This window comes from Oncorhynchus nerka, linkage group LG7 (genome assembly GCF_034236695.1).
Source record: "Oncorhynchus nerka isolate Pitt River linkage group LG7, Oner_Uvic_2.0, whole genome shotgun sequence".
Classification (NCBI taxonomy): domain Eukaryota; kingdom Metazoa; phylum Chordata; class Actinopteri; order Salmoniformes; family Salmonidae; genus Oncorhynchus; species Oncorhynchus nerka.
The window spans coordinates 2,170,293-2,190,308 of record NC_088402.1 but is presented as its reverse complement, the minus strand read 5'-3'; the positions used below and the strand labels follow the sequence as shown (position 1 = coordinate 2,190,308).

The following is a 20,016-nucleotide window of genomic DNA, read 5'->3' as shown; positions in this document are numbered from 1 at the left end:
AACAGGTGGAAACAGGCTAGTAGTCTGGTATGAGACTGACTGTAAACAGGTAGAAACAGGCTAGTACTCTGGTATGAGGCTGACAGTAAAGCAGGTAGAAACAGGCTAGTACTCTGGTATGAGGCTGACAGTAAAGCAGGTAGAAACAGGCTAGTAGTCTGGTATGAGGCTGACTGTAAACAGGTGGAAAATAAGTGTTTATAAATGATGAAGACTATGAAGGCATAGATAGGGGTTGGTACCCTGTCCCTTCCACTCTGTTCCCTATAACCCCTATGGGCCCTGTTCAAAATCATCTACTATGTAGGGATATGGTGCCTGAGGAACAACAATGCAGCTGTAGACAGCAGGGAATAAAAGACAGTTTGATTGCAAAGATGTAATGATAATTTACTTCACTTAAATTATTGGTACGGTACAATAAGCGATGTTTGATCAACCCATGCTCTGCAACATGTTTTCATCAGAATGAGATAACCTTAGGGCTATAGGTATGATGGTTACCTGGGTGAGACACGAAAACATGTACAATATATTATCATGTCAATCATTATGAAACATCAATAGGCAGAGAACAAATCAATAACCTTTAAAACTATTGTTCTTCCATCAATCAAATAACAACTAGACATGAACAAGCCATTTAGATTTTATTCATCAAAATGTAGAATGAAATGTGTGTTTGTAAATCCACTTAGGGTCTGTGATTGGATAGGCAAGAGCCATCGTGATCTTTATAGCAGGTCTATAAATCCATTAGATCACTGTGCGGTCTGTGCTGTTATTGGATCACTGAGTGGATTCCTTTTGATCTCCCCGACACTGTTCAAATGATTGGCCAGCTCCTGGACCACTGATGTCCTTCCCACCTGGTCGTGTCTCCTCTTCTCCATGATCAAGTCCTCTAAACACTGGAACTCCAGCATGTGAGACTGTTTATCTGACATCAGGATCTTTAACCTGTATGGCTGTTTTCCTATCCGGATCTCCCCGCCCATTTTGAACTCCCGTTTGCCAAACCTGCACCAAGCGGCAAAGCACTCTGAATTTCTCCAGCTCAACTCTCTGTCTTTAGCTCCTACCTGTTCCATAGCGTTCTGAACCACCATCTCGGCGCTGAGGGCTTTGAATTTATACAGCTCGTTGACTATCCTACATCTCCTTCCCTGGCTGGCGTCTGTCAGGAAGCTGTTCTTTATCTCTGCTCTGTGCAGGTGCACCACCTGGAAGTCACCGACATACACCGCCCAGTGGGGGTACTGTCCCGTGGTTACAAATTCCACCAGGTCACCTGCCCTGCATTTGTTTAGTAGGATCTCGGGGGAGTAGGTTTCCATGCCCGCGGTCTTGACGCTCTTCTCGTAAATACATTCCCCCCGGTGGTAAACCGCGCAATCCACCTCGTTGCTCTTGTCGCAGTGTTTATGTTCCGTACCAGTGTGGTGCTCCTTATCCGCTCCATCTACGTTACGGTTTTCACCCTCCTGTTCCTCGTCATCTGTTGAGAAAATATATGACACTCCGATCCGAGGACCCTCCTCAGTGTCCAGCCCGTTGGGGTCCACTGTGGGAACTTCTGCGTAACTTTGTTGTGACTGTTTAATTTTATCCACCTGGTTGCCCATGCCTCCTCCCTGGTAGCAGATAGGGATGCGGGAATGATGCTGCTTTCTGTCAGGCGGTCCCACCTGTTAAAAGCCGAGGATCATCGCCATCTGTAGCCGCCTCTGTACCACACAGCCCGGGTAAAACTAATGACACCCTCCCGAAGGGCTCCGGTAAATCTGTAGCGGCAGGTCTCCCACAAAAGCAAAATCGTATTCCGAAGCAGCAGTCTGCTGTGATGAAGTCTATTCGAATCAACAAGTGTCTTGCTGTGGATGGACGGAGAATAACAGCATTAGTATTCAGGAAATAGAATTCCATCCGTTCAGGTGTAGGCTAGTCCTCTACACGCGCCTCACCTGATATTCGCTAGGCTATTCTCCATGCGTAAAGTTGGAACATTTAACTATCACGAGCAATACGATTAGGTCGGAACAACAACAATAATAATAGCCTTGAGGTTATTCGTGCCCGGTGACTAAAATGTATCTTATGTCCGTGCTGTCCGATTAAGTAGGATGAATTAATAGTTTCCGCAGTGGTGTAGTCAACACCACCGAGGCGATACTGAAACCTGCAAGTCGTTGCGGATTCGATGGCAGGCAGATCTCGGTCTTGGCACAGCTACAGCGACTGTTACAAACGCTTCTCATTTAAAGCTGTAGTGCTTATTTTCTTTTCATTATCTTTCACATTCTGAGTTCCCCAACTCTCAAACGACGGGGTACAAAGTTCATGTGTTGGTATACATTATTACAACCCATTCTGCTCACAGGTTTCAATAATATTCTACTCCATCGGGAATAAATACGATGTACATACCTTTGTTATTAAACATATGTAGCAACATTGTCATTACTCTAGAACATTGTATTAAAATCGTACATAACAATATCTTGGTAATATCAGAGTGCTAATAAAGTTGAACCTGTTTGTAGTGTTGTTACACAAGTGGAAGAGAGAGAGTTTTTCTCATGGCTTCTCACTCTGCAGATTTTCTTCATTTTACCTGTAACAGCATGGCACTCACACCTTCTAGTCTACTAAACTGTTCCTTAGTGTCTCACACCTTCTAGTCTACTAAACTGTTCCTTAGTGTCTCACATCACCTAGTCTACTAAACTGTTCCTTAGTGTCTCACACCTTCTAGTCTACTAAACTGTTCCATAGTGGCCTTAGTGCCTCACATCGTCTGGTCTGCTAAACTGTTCCCTTAGTATCTCACACCTTCTAGTCTACTAAACTGTTAGTGTCTCACACCTTCTAGTCTACTAAACTGTTAGTATCTCACACCTTCTAGTCTACTAAACTGTTCCTTAGTGTCTCACATCACCTAGTCTACTAAACTGTTCCTTAGTGTCTCACACCTTCTAGTCTACTAAACTGTTCCATAGTGGCCTTAGTGCCTCACATCGTCTGGTCTGCTAAACTGTTCCCTTAGTGTCTCACACCTTCTAGTCTACTAAACTGTTCCTTAGTATCTCACACCCTCTAGTCTACTAAACTGTTCCATAGTGGCCTTAGTGGCTCACATTGTCTGGTCTGCTAAACTGTTCCCTTAGTGTCTCACATCACCTAGTCTACTAAACTGTTCCTTAGTATCTCACACCCTCTAGTCTACTAAACTGTTCCATAGTGGCCTTAGTGCCTCACATCGTCTGGTCTGCTAAACTGTTCCCTTAGTGTCTCACACCTTCTAGTCTACTAAACTGTTCCTTAGTATCTCACACCCTCTAGTCTACTAAACTGTTCCATAGTGGCCTTAGTGGCTCACATTGTCTGGTCTGCTAAACTGTTTCCTTAGTGTCTCACACCTTCTAGTCTACTAAACTGTTAGCGTCTCACACCTTCTAGTCTACTAAACTGTTCCTTAGTGTCTCACACCTTCTAGTCTACTAAACTGTTCCTTAGTATCTCACACCTTCTAGTCTACTAAACTGTTAGTATCTCACACCTTCTAGTCTACTAAACTGTTAGTATCTCACACCTTCTAATCTACTAAACTGTCTCACACCTTCTAGTCTACTAAACTGTTAGTATCTCACACCTTCTAGTCTACTAAACTGTTCCTTAGTATCTCACACCTTCTAGTCTACTAAACTGTTCCTTAGTGTCTCACACCTTCTAGTCTACTAAACTGTTAGTATCTCACACCTTCTAGTCTACTAAACTGTTCCTTAGTGTCTCACACCTTCTAGTCTACTAAACTGTTCCTTAGTGTCTCATCACCTAGTCTCTAAACTGTCTATCTCAAACTGTCTACTAAACTGTTAGCGTCTCACACCTTCTAGTCTACTAAACTGTTCCTTAGTATCTCACATCACCTAGTCTACTAAACTGTTCCTTAGTGTCTCACATCACCTAGTCTACTAAACTGTTCCTTAGTGTCTCACATCACCTAGTCTACTAAACTGTTCCTTAGTTTCTCACATCACCTAGTCTACTAAACTGTTAGTATCTCACACCTTCTAGTCTACTAAACTGTTCCTTAGTATCTCACACCTTCTAGTCTACTAAACTGTTCCTTAGTATCTCACACCTTCTAGTCTACTAAACTGTTCCTTAGTATCTCACACCTTCTAGTCACCTAAACTGTTCCTTAGGGTCTCACACCTTCTAGTCTACTAAACTGTTAGTATCTCACACCTTCTAGTCTACTAAACTGTTCCTTACTGTCTCACATCGTCTAGTCTACGAAACTGTTCCTTAGTGTCTCACATCACCTAGTCTACTAAACTGTTAGTATCTCACATCACCTAGTCTACTAAACTGTTAGCGTCTCACACCTTCTAGTCTACTAAACTGTTCCTTAGTATCTCACATCGTCTAGTCTACTAAACTGTTAGTATCTCACACTTTCTAGTCTACTAAACTGTTAGTATCTCACACCTTCTAGTCTACTAAACTGTTCCTTAGTGTCTCACATCACCTAGTCTACTAAACTGTTCCTTAGTGTCTCACATCACCTAGTCTACTAAACTGTTAGTATCTCACACTTTCTAGTCTACTAAACTGTTCCTTAGGATCTCACACCTTCTAGTCTACTAAACTGTTATTATCTCACACCGTCTTGTCTACTAAACTGTTCCTTAGTATCTCACACCTTCTAGCCTACTAAACTGTTCCTTAGTATCTCACACCTTCTAGTCTACTAAACTGTTCCTTAGTATCTCACACCTTCTAGTCTACTAAACTGTTCCTTAGTGTCTCACACCTTCTAGTCTACTAAACTGTTAGTATCTCACACCTTCTAGTCTACTAAACTGTTAGTATCTCACACCTTCTAGTCTACTAAACTGTTCCTTAGTGTCTCACACCTTCAAGTCTACTAAACTGTTCCTTAGTATCTCACATCACCTAGTCTACTAAACTGTTCCTTAGTATCTCACATCACCTAGTCTACTAAACTGTTCCTTAGTCTAGTCTACTAAACTGTTCCTTAGTATCTCACACCTTCTAGTCTACTAAACTGTTAGTATCTCACACCTTCTAGTCTACTAAACTGTTCCTTAGTGTCTCACGTCACCTAGTCTACTAAACTGTTAGCGTCTCACATCACCTAGTCTACTAAACTGTTCTTTAATGTCTCACATCACCTAGTCTACTAAACTGTTCCTTAGTGTCTCACATCACCTAGTCTACTAAACTGTTAGTATCTCACACCTTCTAGTCTACTAAACTGTTCCTTAGTGTCTCACATCACCTAGTCTACTAAACTGTTAGCGTCTCACACCTTCTAGCCTACTAAACTGTTCCTTAGGATCTCACACCTTCTAGTCTACTAAACTGTTCCTTAGTGTCTCACATCACCTAGTCTACTAAACTGTTAGCGTCTCACACCTTCTAGTCTACTAAACTGTTCCTTAGTATCTCACACCTTCTAGTCTACTAAACTGTTCCTTAGTGTCTCACACCTTCTAGTCTACTAAACTGTTAGTATCTCACACCTTCTAGTCTACTAAACTGTTTCTTAGTGTCTCACACCTTCTAGTCTACTAAACTGTTCCTTAGTATCTCACACCTTCTAGTCTACTAAACTGTTAGTATCTCACACCTTCTAGTCTACTAAACTGTTCCTTAGTATCTCACACCTTCTAGTCTACTAAACTGTTCCTTAGTATCTCACACCTTCTAGCCTACTAAACTGTTCCTTAGTATCTCACACCTTCTAGTCTACTAAACTGTTCCTTAGTATCTCACATCACCTAGTCTACTAAACTGTTAGTATCTCACACCTTCTAGTCTACTAAACTGTTCCTTAGTATCTCACACCTTCTAGCCTACTAAACTGTTAGTGTCTCACACCTTCTAGTCTACTAAACTGTTCCTTAGTATCTCACACCTTCTAGTCTACTAAACTGTTAGTGTCTCACACCTTCTAGTCTACTAAACTGTTAGTGTCTCACACCTTCTAGTCTACTAAACTGTTAGTGTCTCACACCTTCTAGTCTACTAAACTGTTCCTTAGTATCTCACACCTTCTAGTCTACTAAACTGTTCCTTAGTATCTCACACCTTCTAGTCTACTAAACTGTTCCTTAGTATCTCACACCTTCTAGTCTACTAAACTGTTCCTTAGTATCTCACATCACCTAGTCTACTAAACTGTTCCTTAGTGTCTCACACCTTCATCTACTAAACTAGTCTCACACTAAACTGTTAGTATCTCACACCTTCTAGTCGACTAAACTGTTCCTTAGTATCTCACACCTTCTAGTCTATAAACTGTTAGTATCTCACACCTTCTAGCCTACTAAACTGTTCCTTAGGATCTCACACCTTCTAGTCTACTAAACTGTTCCTTAGTGTCTCACATCACCTAGTCTACTAAACTGTTCCTTAGTATCTCACACCTTCTAGGTTACTAAACTGTTCCTTAGTATCTCACATCACCTAGTCTACTAAACTGTTCCTTAGTGTCTCACACCTTCTAGTCTACTAAACTGTTAGTATCTCACACCTTCTAGTCTACTAAACTGTTAGTGTCTCACACCTTCTAGTCTACTAAACTGTTAGTATCTCACACCTTCTAGTCTACTAAACTGTTAGTATCTCACACCTTCTAGTCTACTAAACTGTTCCTTAGTGTCTCACACCTTCTAGTCTACTAAACTGTTCCTTAGTATCTCACACCTTCTAGTCTACTAAACTGTTCCTTAGTATCTCACACCTTCTAGTCTACTAAACTGTTCCTTAGTATCTCACATCACCTAGTCTACTAAACTGTTCCTTAGTGTCTCACACCTTCTAGTCTACTAAACTGTTAGTATCTCACACCTTCTAGTCTACTAAACTGTTAGTATCTCACACCTTCTAGTCTACTAAACTGTTCCTTAGTGTCTCACACCTTCAAGTCTACTAAACTGTTCCTTAGTATCTCACATCACCTAGTCTACTAAACTGTTCCTTAGTATCTCACATCACCTAGTCTACTAAACTGTTCCTTAGTGTCTCACATCACCTAGTCTACTAAACTGTTCCTTAGTATCTCACACCTTCTAGTCTACTAAACTGTTAGTATCTCACACCTTCTAGTCTACTAAACTGTTCCTTAGTGTCTCACGTCACCTAGTCTACTAAACTGTTAGCGTCTCACATCACCTAGTCTACTAAACTGTTCCTTAATGTCTCACATCACCTAGTCTACTAAACTGTTCCTTAGTGTCTCACATCACCTAGTCTACTAAACTGTTAGTATCTCACACCTTCTAGTCTACTAAACTGTTCCTTAGTGTCTCACATCACCTAGTCTACTAAACTGTTAGCGTCTCACACCTTCTAGACTACTAAACTGTTCCTTAGTATCTCACACCTTCTAGTCTACTAAACTGTTCCTTAGTGTGTCTCTAAACTGTTAGTATCTCACCTTCTAGTCTACTAAACTGTTTAGTATCTCACACCTTCTAGTCTACTAAACTGTTCCTTAGTATCTCACACCTTCTAGTCTACTAAACTGTTCCTTAGTATCTCTCTAGTCACTAAACTGTTCCTTAGTATCTCACATCACCTAGTCTACTAAACTGTTCCTTAGGGTCTCACACCTTCTAGTCTACTAAACTGTTAGTGTCTCACACCTTCTAGTCTACTAAACTGTTCCTTAGTATCTCACATCACCTAGTCTACTAAACTGTTCCTTAGTATCTCACACCTTCTAGTCTACTAAACTGTTAGTATCTCACACCTTCTAGTCTACTAAACTGTTAGTGTCTCACACCTTCTAGTCTACTAAACTGTTAGTATCTCACACCTTCTAGCCTACTAAACTGTTCCTTAGTATCTCACACCTTCTAGTCTACTAAACTGTTCCTTAGTATCTCACACCTTCTAGTCTACTAAACTGTTCCTTAGTATCTCACACCTTCTAGTCTACTAAACTGTTCCTTAGTATCTCACATCACCTAGTCTACTAAACTGTTCCTTAGTGTCTCACACCTTCTAGTCTACTAAACTGTTAGTATCTCACACCTTCTAGTCTACTAAACTGTTAGTATCTCACACCTTCTAGTCTACTAAACTGTTAGTGTCTCACACCTTCTAGTCTACTAAACTGTTCCTTAGTATCTCACATCACCTAGTCTACTAAACTGTTCCTTAGTATCTCACACCTTCTAGTCTACTAAACTGTTAGTATCTCACACCTTCTAGTCTACTAAACTGTTAGTGTCTCACACCTTCTAGTCTACTAAACTGTTAGTGTCTCAGTCTACTAAACTTCATCACCTAGTCTACTAAACTGTTCCTTAATGTCTCACATCACCTAGTCTACTAAACTGTTCCTTAGTGTCTCACATCACCTAGTCTACTAAACTGTTAGTATCTCACACCTTCTAGTCTACTAAACTGTTCCTTAGTGTCTATCTCTACAGCGTCTCACACCTTCTAGTCTACTAAACTGTTTCTTAGTGTCTCACACCTTCTAGTCTACTAAACTGTTCCTTAGTGTCTCACCTTCTAGTCTACTAAACTGTTAGTACACCTTCTAGTCTACTAAACTGTTGTCTCACACCTTTAGTATCTCACACCTTCTAGTCTACTAAACTGTTCCTTAGTATCTCACACCTTCTAGTCTACTAAACTGTTACTAAACCTTAGTGTCTCTAAACACCTTCTAGTCTACTAAACTGTTCCTTAGTATCTCACACCTTCTAGTATCTCACACCTTCTAGTCTACTAAACTAGTCTACTAAACTGTTCCTTAGTCTACTAAACTGTCTCACATCACCTTCTAGTCTACTAAACTGTTCCTGTTAGTATCTCACACCTTCTAGTCTACTAAACTGTTAGTATCACACCTTCAAGTCTCTAAACTGTTCCTTAGTATCTCACACCTTTCTACTAAACTGTTAGTAGTCTAGTCTACTAAACTGTTAGTGTCTCACACCTTCTAGTCTACTAAACTGTTGTATCTCACACCTTCACCTAAACTGTTAGTATCTCACTAAACTGTTTAGTATCTCACACCTTCAGTCTCACCTTCTAGTCTACTAAACTGTTCCTAGTATCTCACACCACCTAGTCTACTAAACTGTTCCATCACCTAGTCTACTAAACTGTTCCTTAGTGTCTCACACCTTCTAGTCTACTAAACTGTTAGTATCTCACACCTTCTAGTCTACTAAACTGTTAGTGTCTCACACCTTCTAGTCTACTAAACTGTTAGTGTCTCACACCTTCTAGTCTACTAAACTGTTCCTTAGTATCTCACACCTTCTAGTCTACTAAACTGTTCCTTAGTATCTCACACCTTCTAGTCTACTAAACTGTTCCTTAGTATCTCACACCTCTCTAAACTGTTCTATCTAAACCTAGTCTACTAAACTGTTCCTTAGTAGTCTCTAAACATCTCACACCTTCTAGTCTACTAAAAACTGTTCTAGCCTTAAACTGTTAGTGAGTCACACCTTCTAGTCTACTAAACTGTTCCTTAGTAGTCTAGTCTACTAAACTGTTCCTTAGTATCTCACACCTTCTAGTCTACTAAACTGTTGTATCTCACACCTTCTAGTCTTAAACTGTATCTCACACCTTCTAGTCTACTAAACTGTTCCTTAGTATCTCACACCTTCTAGTCTACTAAACTGTTCCTTAGTATCTCACACCTTCTAGTCTACTAAACTGTTCCTTAGTATCTCACACCTTCTAGTCTACTAAACTGTTCCTTAGTATCTCACACCTTCTAGTCTACTAAACTGTTCCTTAGTATCTCACACCTTCTAGTCTACTAAACTGTTAGTGTCTCACACCTTCTAGTCTACTAAACTGTTCCTTAGTATCTCACACTAAACTGTTCCTTAGTATCTCACACCTTCTAGTCTACTAAACTGTTAGTATCTCACACCTTCTAGTCTACTAAACTGTTAGTGTCTCACACCTTCTAGTCTACTAAACTGTTCCTTAGTATCTCACATCACCTAGTCTACTAAACTGTTCCTTAGTATCTCACACCTTCTAGTCTACTAAACTGTCTACTAAACTGTTAGTGTCTCACACCTTCTAGTCTACTAAACTGTTAGTATCTCACACCTTCTAGTCTACTAAACGGTTCCTTAGTAACCTTCTAGCCTACTACTGTTCCTAAACTGTTAGTATCTCACACCTTCTAGTCTACTAGTATCTCACACCTTCTAGTCTACTAAACTGTTCCTTAGTATCTACTAAACACACCCTAGTCTACTAAACTGTTCCTATCTAAACCTTCTAGTCTACTAAACTGTTAGTATCTCACACCTTCTAGTCTACTAAACTGTTCCTTAGTATCTCACACCTTAGCCTAGTCTAGTCTACTAAAAACTGTAAACTGTTCCTTAGTGTCTCACACCTTCTAGTCTACTAAACTGTTCCTTGTCTCACACCTTCTCCTTAGTGTCTCACACCTTCTAGTCTACTAAACTGTTCCTTAGTATCTCACACCTTCTAGTCTACTAAACTGTTCCTTAGTATCTCACACCTTCTAGTCTACTAAACTGTTAGTATCTCACACCTTCTAGTCTACTAAACTGTTAGTGTCTCATCACCTTCTAGTCTACTAAACTGTTCCTGTTTAGTAGTCTCACACCTTCTAGTCTACTAAACTGTTAGTATCTCTGTTAGTATCTCACACCTTCTAGTCTACTAAACTGTTAGTGTCTCACACCTTCTAGTCACACCTTAGTCTAAACTGTTCCTTAGTATCTCACACCTTCTAGTCTACTAAACTGTTAGTATATCACACCTTCTAGTCTACTAAACTGTTACTAAACTGTTAGTATCTCACACCTTCTAGTCTACTAAACTGTTCCTTAGTATCTCACACCTTCTAGTCTACTAAACTGTTAGTATCTCACACCTTCTAGTCTACTAAACTGTTAGTATCTCTAGTCTACTAAACTGTTAGTGTCTCACACCTTCTAGTCTACTAAACTGTTCCTTAGTATCTCACACCTTCTAGTCTACTAAACTGTTAGTATCTCACACCTTCTAGTCTACTAAACTGTTAGTGTCTCACACCTTCTAGTCTACTAAACTGTTAGTATCTCACACCTTCTAGTCTACTAAACTGTTCCTTAGTATCTCACACCTTCTAGCCTACTAAACTGTTAGTGTCTCACACCTTCTAGTCTACTAAACTGTTCCTTAGTATCTCACACCTTCTAGCCTACTAAACTGTTTGTGTCTCACACCTTCTAGTCTACTAAACTGTTAGTATCTCACATCACCTAGTCTACTAAACTGTTCCTTAGTATCTCACACCTTCTAGTCTACTAAACTGTTAGTGTCTCACACCTTCTAGTCTACTAAACTGTTCCTTAGTATCTCACACCTTCTAGCCTACTAAACTGTTATCACCTTCTAGTCTACTAAACTGTTCGTCTACTAAACTGTTCCTTAGTATCTCACCTTCTAGCCTACTAAACTGTTCCTTAGTGTCTCACCTTCTAGTCTCACCTAGTCTACTAAACTGTTAGTGTCTCACACCTTCTAGTCTACTAAACTGTTCCTTAGTGTCTCACACCTTCTAGTCTACTAAACTGTTCCTTAGTGTCTCACATCACCTAGTCTACTAAACTGTTAGTGTCTCACCTAGTCTACTAAACTGTTAGTGTCTCACATCGTCTAGTCTACTAAACTGTTCCTTAGTGCCTCACATCACCTAGACTACTAAACTGTTCCTTAGTGCCTCACACCTTCTAGTCTACTAAACTGTTCCTTAGTGCCTCACATCACCTAGACTACTAAACTGTTCCTTAGTGCCTCACACCTTCTAGACTACTAAACTGTTCCTTAGTGTCTCACATCGTCTAGTCTACGAAACTGTTAGTGTCTCACATCGTCTAGTCTACTAAACTGTTCCATAGCGTCTCCTGTGTTGATATCTAGATAAAGGGAGAACTGTCTCGATGTATACACCAGACATCTGCAGCATTGGCTAGGTCCTACATGGCACCCTATTCTCTATATAGTGCACTCCTTTTGACCAATTCACTACATAGGGAACAGGGAGCTATTTGGGACGTACCCGTTGTGATCTTCCAGGACAACCAGACTCCTGGAGAGACAGTAATGAGGGCATTATGACCTTTCACTGTGGTCTGTGGCATAGCATGAAGATACCCGCCCGTCTCTGTCTCTCTCTCTCTCACACACACACACACACACACACACACACACACACACACACACACACACACACACAGAGCCGCCCTTGGTAGTGAGTTGTGTGTTATTTTGTCAATATGTATCCCCCACAAGCTGTGAGGATATGGGCACAGTATGTATTGGAATGTCTTTTGGTAAACAGCTGGCCAAAAGAGAATGTGTGTGTGTTAGAGAGGAAAATGAATGTGAGCAGGAGATGAGGTGAGAAAGATTCAGAGACAGAGAGAAAGACAGAGAAAGAGTCATAGAGAGATTCAGAGACAGAGAGACAGAGAGAGTCAGAGAGACAGAGAGACAGAGAGTCAGAGAGACAGAGAGACAGAGAGAGTCAGAGTGAGAGAAACAGAGAGAGAGAAACAGAGAGAGAGAGAAACAGAGAGAGAGAGACAGAGAGCGAGAGAGAGAGAGAGATAGAGAGACAGAGAGTCAGAGAGAGACAACAGACCATGTATTCACCCTACACACCATAATTGACAACCAAACAAACCAAAACAAAGGCAAAGTCTTCTCATGCTTTGTTGATTTCAAAAACGCCTTTGACTCAATTTGGCATGAGGGTCTGCTATACAAATTGATGGAAAATGGTGTTGGGGGAAAAACATACGACATTATAAAATCCATGTACACAAACAACAAGTGTGCTGTTAAAATGGGCAAAAAACACACATTTTCGTCACACAAAAAACTATACATACCTAAACATCAGCACCACAGGTAACTTCCACAAAGCTGTGAACGATCTGAGAGACAAGGCAAGAAGGGCATTCTATGCCATCAAAAGAAACATAAATTCCTTTTGGAGTCCGCTCACCAACCAAGACTTCACAAAATGGGACAAGCACCAAATTGAGACTCTGCACGCAGAATTCTGTAAAAATATCCTCCGTGTACAACGTAGAATACCAAATAATGCATGCAGAGCAGAATTAGGCCGATACCCACTAATGATCAAAATCCAGAAAAGAGCCTTTTAAGTGATTCCCAAACCTTCCATAACAAAGCCATCACCTACAGAAAGATGAACCTGGAGAAGAGTCCCCTAAGCAAGCTGGTCCTGGGGCTCTGTTCATAAACACACCCCACAGAGCCCCAGGACAACAGCACAATTAGACCCAACCTAATCATGAGAAAACAAAAAGATAATTACTTGACACATTGGAAAGAATTAACAAAAAAACAGAGCAAACTAGAATGCTATTTGGCCCTACACAGAGAGTACACAGCGGCAGAATACCTGACTACTGTGACTGACCCAAACTTAAGGAAAGCTTTGACTATGTACAGACTCAGTGAGCATAGCCTTGCTATTGAGAAAGGCCGCCGTAGGCAGACATGGCTCTCAAGAGAAGACAGGCTATGTGCTCACTGCCCACAAAATGAGGTGGAAACTGAGCTGCACTTCCTAACCTCCTGCCCAATGTATGACCATATTAGAGAGACATATTTCCCTCAGATTACACAGATCCACAAAGAATTCGAAAACAAATCCAATTTTGATCAACTCCCATATCTACTGGGTGAAATTCCACAGTGTGCCATCACAGCAGCAAGATTTGTGACCTGTTGCCACAAGAAAAGGGCAACCAGTGAAGAACAAACACCATTGTAAATACAACCCATATTTATGCTTTTTTATTTTCCCTTGTGTACTTTAACCATTTGTACATTGTTACAACACTGTATATAGACATGATATGACATTTGTAATGTCTTTATTGTTTTGACATTTCTGTATGTGTAATTTTAACTGTTAATTTTTATTGTTTATTTCACTTTTGTATATTGTCTACCTGGAATTGAATTGAGAGAGAGAAACAGAGAGAGAGATTGAGAGAGTCAGAGAGAGAGAGAGAGAGAGAGAGAGAGAGAGAGAGAGAGAGAGAGAGAGGGGGGCAGAGAGGGAGAGAGAGAGAGAGGGAGAGAGTCAGAGAGAGAGTCAGAAAGAGAGTCAGCGAGAGAGTCAGAGAGAGCGAGAGAGAGAGAGTCAGAGAGAGAGAGAGAGTCAGAGAGAGCGAGAGAGAGAGAGCCAGAGAGAGAGAGAGAGAGAGAGAGAGAGACAGAGAGAGACAGAGAGAGCGAGAGAAATAGAGAGAGCGAGAGAAATAGAGAGAGCGAGAGAGTCAGAGAGAGAGTCAGAGAGATATGTTGCTTTAGTAGTAGAGTTTGAATGTCTCTCTGACCTCATTCTGACCAGGGCTACATAGGATACACTGCCATGCCCCGGGGTGACAGCCAGGTTCAACATGATTGGTAGGGGTGACAGCCAGGTTCAACATGATTGGTAGGGGTGACAGCCAGGTTCAACATGATTGGTAGGGGTGACAGCCAGGTTCAACATGATTGGTAGAGGTGACAGCCAGGTTCAACATGATTGGTAGAGGTGACAGCCAGGTTCAACATGATTGGTAGGGGTGACAGCCAGGTTCAACATGATTGGTAGAGGTGACAGCCAGGTTCAACATGATTGGTAGGGGTGACAGCCAGGTTCAACATGATTGGTAGAGGTGACAGCCAGGTTCAACATGATTGGTAGGGGTGACAGCCAGGTTCAACATGATTGGTAGGGGTGACAGCCAGGTTCAACATGATTGGTAGAGGTGACAGCCAGGTTCAAGATGTTCGGTAGAGGTGACAGGCAGGATCAGGATGACTGGTTTAGGTGACAGGCAGGATCAGGATGACTGGTTTAGGTGACAGGCAGGATCAGGATGACTGGTTTAGGTGACAGGCAGGATCAGGATGACTGGTTTAGGTGATCGTTAGGGCTGTTGTGGTGACCGTATTACCGGCACACCGTGACCGTTGAGTCATGATAATCTGGACATGCGTTGGTATGACAACCTGACAACAACGACCTTCAGGTCCTAATGACTAATGTACTCGGGGCCCTATTGGCTCTCTAACCACTCTGACATCAATGCAAATGAATTCAAAAATCACATCAAAACAGTGAATGATCAATTTAAAGAATGACATTCAACAACAGGTTGAAACTGTAGAAAACATTGTCCTTGTCAATGTTGTTTCAAAGCCTAACGATGATTGATTCAATAAAGCACAGACCTATATATGAGCCCTAAAAAAAAACATGTTGTTAAAGCCTTATTTGAAAATGTATTGAAAAATATATATATATTTCAGCAATCTGCACACAATACCGCATAATGACAAATCGAAAGCACATTTATTTAAAAAAAACAACTTTAAAAAACAACAGCACAGGAATAACTTATTTCCATAAAAATTCAGACCTTTTGCTAGTGCATCCTGTTTCCATTGATCATCCTTGAGTTGTTTCTACAACTTGATTGGAGTCCACCTGTGGTAAATTCAATTGATTGGACATGATTTGGAAAGGGCACACACCTGTCTATATAAGGTCCCACAGTTGACAGTGTATGTCAGAGCAAAAACCAAGCCATGAGGTCAAAGGAATTGTCCGTAGAGCTCCGAGACAGGATTGTGTCGAGGCACAGATCTGGGGAAGGGTACTAAAAACATGTAGGCAGCATTGAAGGTCCCCAAGAACAGAGCGCCCTCCATCATTCTTCAATGGAAGAAGTTAGGAACCACCAACACCCTTCCTAGAGCTGGCGGTTCTGCCAAACTGAGCAATTGGGGGAGAAGGGCCTGAACTTGAACCTGATCGAACATCTCTGGAGAGACCTGAAAATAGCTGTGCAGCGACACTCCCCATCCAAACCTACAGAGCTTGAGAGGATCTGCAGAGAAGAATGGGATAAACTCCCCAAATACAGGTGTGCCAAGCTTGTAGCGTCATACCCAGGAAGACTGCTTCAACAGCTTTGGCAGTAAAGGGTCTGAATACTTATGAAAATGTAATATTTCATGTTTTTAGTTTAATAAATTAGCAAAAAACTCTAAAAACCTGTTTTTGCTTTGTCATTATGGAGTATTATGTGTAGATTGATAAGGGGGGAAAAAACAATGTAATCCATTTTAGAATAGGGCTGTAATCTAACAAAATGTGGAAAAAGTCAAGGGGTCTGAATACTTTCTGAAGGTGCTGTAAACTCCCAAATTAAACTAATTCTAGTAATGGCCTTGTTATTGTGGACTGTATTATTATACATACCGGGTGGACTGATGGTGCACCTCAAACGTTCTATCCATGAGTCTGGGAGAGGACGTACAGGCCTAGGCAATGCTGTTGGTTCATTCATTGTGCAGGGCGGCTTACAGAGTTAGCCTACAATTATAGTGAATTTGTATTTGATTTTGAATAGTCTAGTAATAGGGATTCTTTTCCCCAAATATTTTCATAATTAAAAGTCTAACATTACCGTTAGCTACAGAATATCTCACCCCTGTGATTCCATCTCCTTCTCTCTCTCATTCATTCCTTTCTGGGGGGTGCAGAGAGAGGGGCTGTCCACAGTTTAATGAAACATGTTACGATCAATGTTCCTAAACACATTTCATGTTTTCCCAAATGAAGCACTGAGGACTGGGTAGCTGCAGGAACAGGGTAGGAGAGCCCATGGTATACAGAGTACTGGGTAGCTGCAGGAACAGGGTAGGAGAGTCCATGGCATACAGAGTACTGGGTAGCTACAGGAACAGGGTAGGAGAGCCCATGGCATACAGAGTACTGGGTAGCTGCAGGAACAAGGTTGGAGAGCCCATGGCATACAGAGTACTGGGTAGCTGCAGGAACAAGGTTGGAGAGCCCATGGCTTACAGAGTACTGGGTAGCTGCAGGAACAGGGTAGGAGAGCCCATGGTATACAGAGTACTGGGTAGCTGTAGGAACAAGGTTGGAGAGCCCATGGGATACAGAGTACTGGGTAGCTACAGGAACAGGGTTGGAGAGCCCATGGTATACAGAGTACTGGGTAGCTACAGGAACAGGGTTGGAGAGCCCATGGCATACAGAGTACTGGGTATCTGTAGGAACAAGGTTGGAGAGCCCATGGTATACAGAGTACTGGGTAGCTGCAGGAACAAGGTTGGAGAGCCCATGGCATACAGAGTACTGGGTATCTGTAGGAACAAGGTTGGAGAGCCCATGGTATACAGAGTACTGGGTAGCTGTAGGAACAAGGTTGGAGAGCCCATGGCATACAGAGTACTGGGTAGCTGCAGGAACAAGGTTGGAGAGCCCATGGCATTCAGAGTACTGGGTATCTGTAGGAACAAGGTTGGAGAGCCCATGGTATACAGAGACTGGGTAGCTGCAGGAACAGGGTTGGAGAGCCCATGGTATACAGAGTACTGGGTAGCTGTAGTAACAGGGTAGGAGAGCCCATGGTATACAGAGTACTTGGTAGAAGGAACAGGGTAGGAGAGCCCATGGCATACAGATTACTGGGTAGCAGGAACAGGGTTGGAGAGCCCATGGCATACAGATTACTGGGTAGCAGGAACAGGGTTGGAGAGCCCATGGCATACAGAGTACTGGGTAGCTGCAGGAACAGGGTAGGAGAGCCCATGGGATACAGATTACTGGGTAGCTACAGGAACAGGGTTGGAGAGCCCATGGCATACAGAGTACTGGGTAGCAGGAACAGGGTTGGAGAGCCCATGGCATACAGATTACTGGGTAGCAGGAACAGGGTTGGAGAGCCCATGGCTTACAGAGTACTGGGTAGCTACAGGAACAGGGTTGGAGAGCCCATGGCATACAGAGTACTGGGTAGCTACAGGAACAGGGTTGGAGAGCCCATGGCATACAGAGTACTGGGTAGCTACAGGAACAGGGTAGGAGGGCCCATGGTATACAGAGTACTGGGTAGCTGTAGGAACAGGGTTGGACAGCCCATGGCTTACAGAGTACTGGGTAGCTGTAGGAACAAGGTTGGAGAGCCCATGGCTTACAGAGTACTGGGTAGCTACAGGAACAGGGTTGGAGAGCCCATGGCATACAGAGTACTGGGTAGCTACAGGAACAGGGTTGGAGAGCCCATGGCTTACAGAGTACTGGGTAGCAGGAACAGGGTTGGAGAGCCCATGGCATACAGAGTACTTGGTAGCAGGAACAGGGTAGGACACCCCATGGCATACAGAGTACTGGAACAGGGTTGGAGAGCCCATGGCATACAGAGTACTGGGTAGCTGCAGGAACAGGGTAGGAGAACCCATGGTATACAGAGTACTGGGTAGCAGGAACAGGGTAGGAGAGCCCATGGTATACAGAGTACTGGGTAGCAGGAACAGGGTAGGAGAACCCATGGTATACAGAGTACTGGAACAGGGTTGGAGAGCCCATGGCATACAGAGTACTGGGTAGCTGCAGGAACAGGGTAGGAGAACCCATGGTATACAGAGTACTGGGTAGCAGGAACAGGGTAGGAGAGCCCATGGTATACAGAGTACTGGGTAGCAGGAACAGGGTAGGAGAACCCATGGTATACAGAGTACTGGAACAGGGTTGGAGAGCCCATGGTATACAGAGTACTGGGTAGCTGTAGGAACAGGGTAGGAGAGCCCATGGCATACAGAGTACTTGGTAGCAGGAACAGGGTAGGAGAGCCCATGGTATACAGATTTTGGGTGGAATATCACCTGTCGTGGAGAAGAGGTCGTGCTCCTCTAACAGTGGTTGATGTGTGAAGTGAAATAACCGGAGTAGCCTACCCAACATGACTGAAAAACAACCTGCCAGAAGAGTATCCTACCCAGCATGACTGAAAAACAACCTGCCAGAAGAGTAGCCTACCCAACATGACTGAAAAACAACCTGCCAGAAGAGTAGCCTACCCAACATGACTGAAAAACAACCTGCCAGAAGAGCATCCTACCCAGCATGACTGAAAAACAACCTGCCAGAAGAGCATCCTACCCAGCATGACTGGAAAAACAACCTGCCAGAGTTCCTCCATTCACTATTGGAGGGCATACAGATTGTCTTTTCCCTCCTGCCCCGGTTCCTGCCTATTTGATAATGGGCCAATCTAAATCATAACTCAATTTACATTTTAGTAAAGTTGAGAGTACATTGATTATAGCTTGATGGGAAAAAAACATGATCACTTGATGAGAGAACATGTGCAGGCAAGGAACAGAGCACAAGTTATTTTTCACATCATCACTAGTCTATAGTAGCATTATGCAGACCACATCACCACTAGTCTATAGTAGCATTATGCAGACCACATTATCACTAGTCTATAGTAGCATTATGCAGACCACATTATCACTAGTCTATAGTAGCATTATGCAGACCACATCACTAGTCTATAGTAGCATTATGCAGACCACATCATCACTAGTCTATAGTAGCATTATGCAGACCACATCATCACTAGTCTATAGTAGCATTATGCAGACCACATCACTAGTCTATAGTAGCATTATGCAGACCACATCACCACTAGTCTATAGTAGCATTATGCAGACCACATCACCACTAGTCTATAGTAGCATTATGCAGACCACATCACTAGTCTATAGTAGCATTATGCAGACCACATCACTAGTCTATAGTAGCATTATGCAGACCACATCATCACTAGTCTATAGTAGCATTATGCAGACCACATCACCACTAGTCTATAGTAGCATTATGCAGACCACATCACCACTAGTCTATAGTAGCATTATGCAGACCACATCACTAGTCTATAGTAGCATTATGCAGACCACATCACTAGTCTATAGTAGCATTATGCAGACCACATCACTAGTCTATAGTAGCATTATGCAGACCACATCACTAGTCTATAGTAGCATTATGCAGACCACATCACTAGTCTATAGTAGCATTATGCAGACCACATCACTAGTCTATAGTAGCATTATGCAGACCACATCACT

At 42.2% G+C, this 20,016-nt stretch overlaps 1 protein-coding gene across 1 annotated transcript; it reads right to left on the bottom strand.

Annotated features, from left to right (window-relative positions):
* Positions 1-633: 633 nt before the first annotated feature.
* Positions 634-2,196, bottom strand: lratd2a (LRAT domain containing 2a). The gene has a single exon (XM_029657676.2). The coding sequence runs from the start codon at positions 1,623-1,625 to the stop codon at positions 762-764; it is 864 nt and encodes a 287-aa protein (XP_029513536.1). The 5' UTR covers positions 1,626-2,196; the 3' UTR covers positions 634-761.
* Between the last annotated feature and the right edge of the window lie 17,820 nt (positions 2,197-20,016).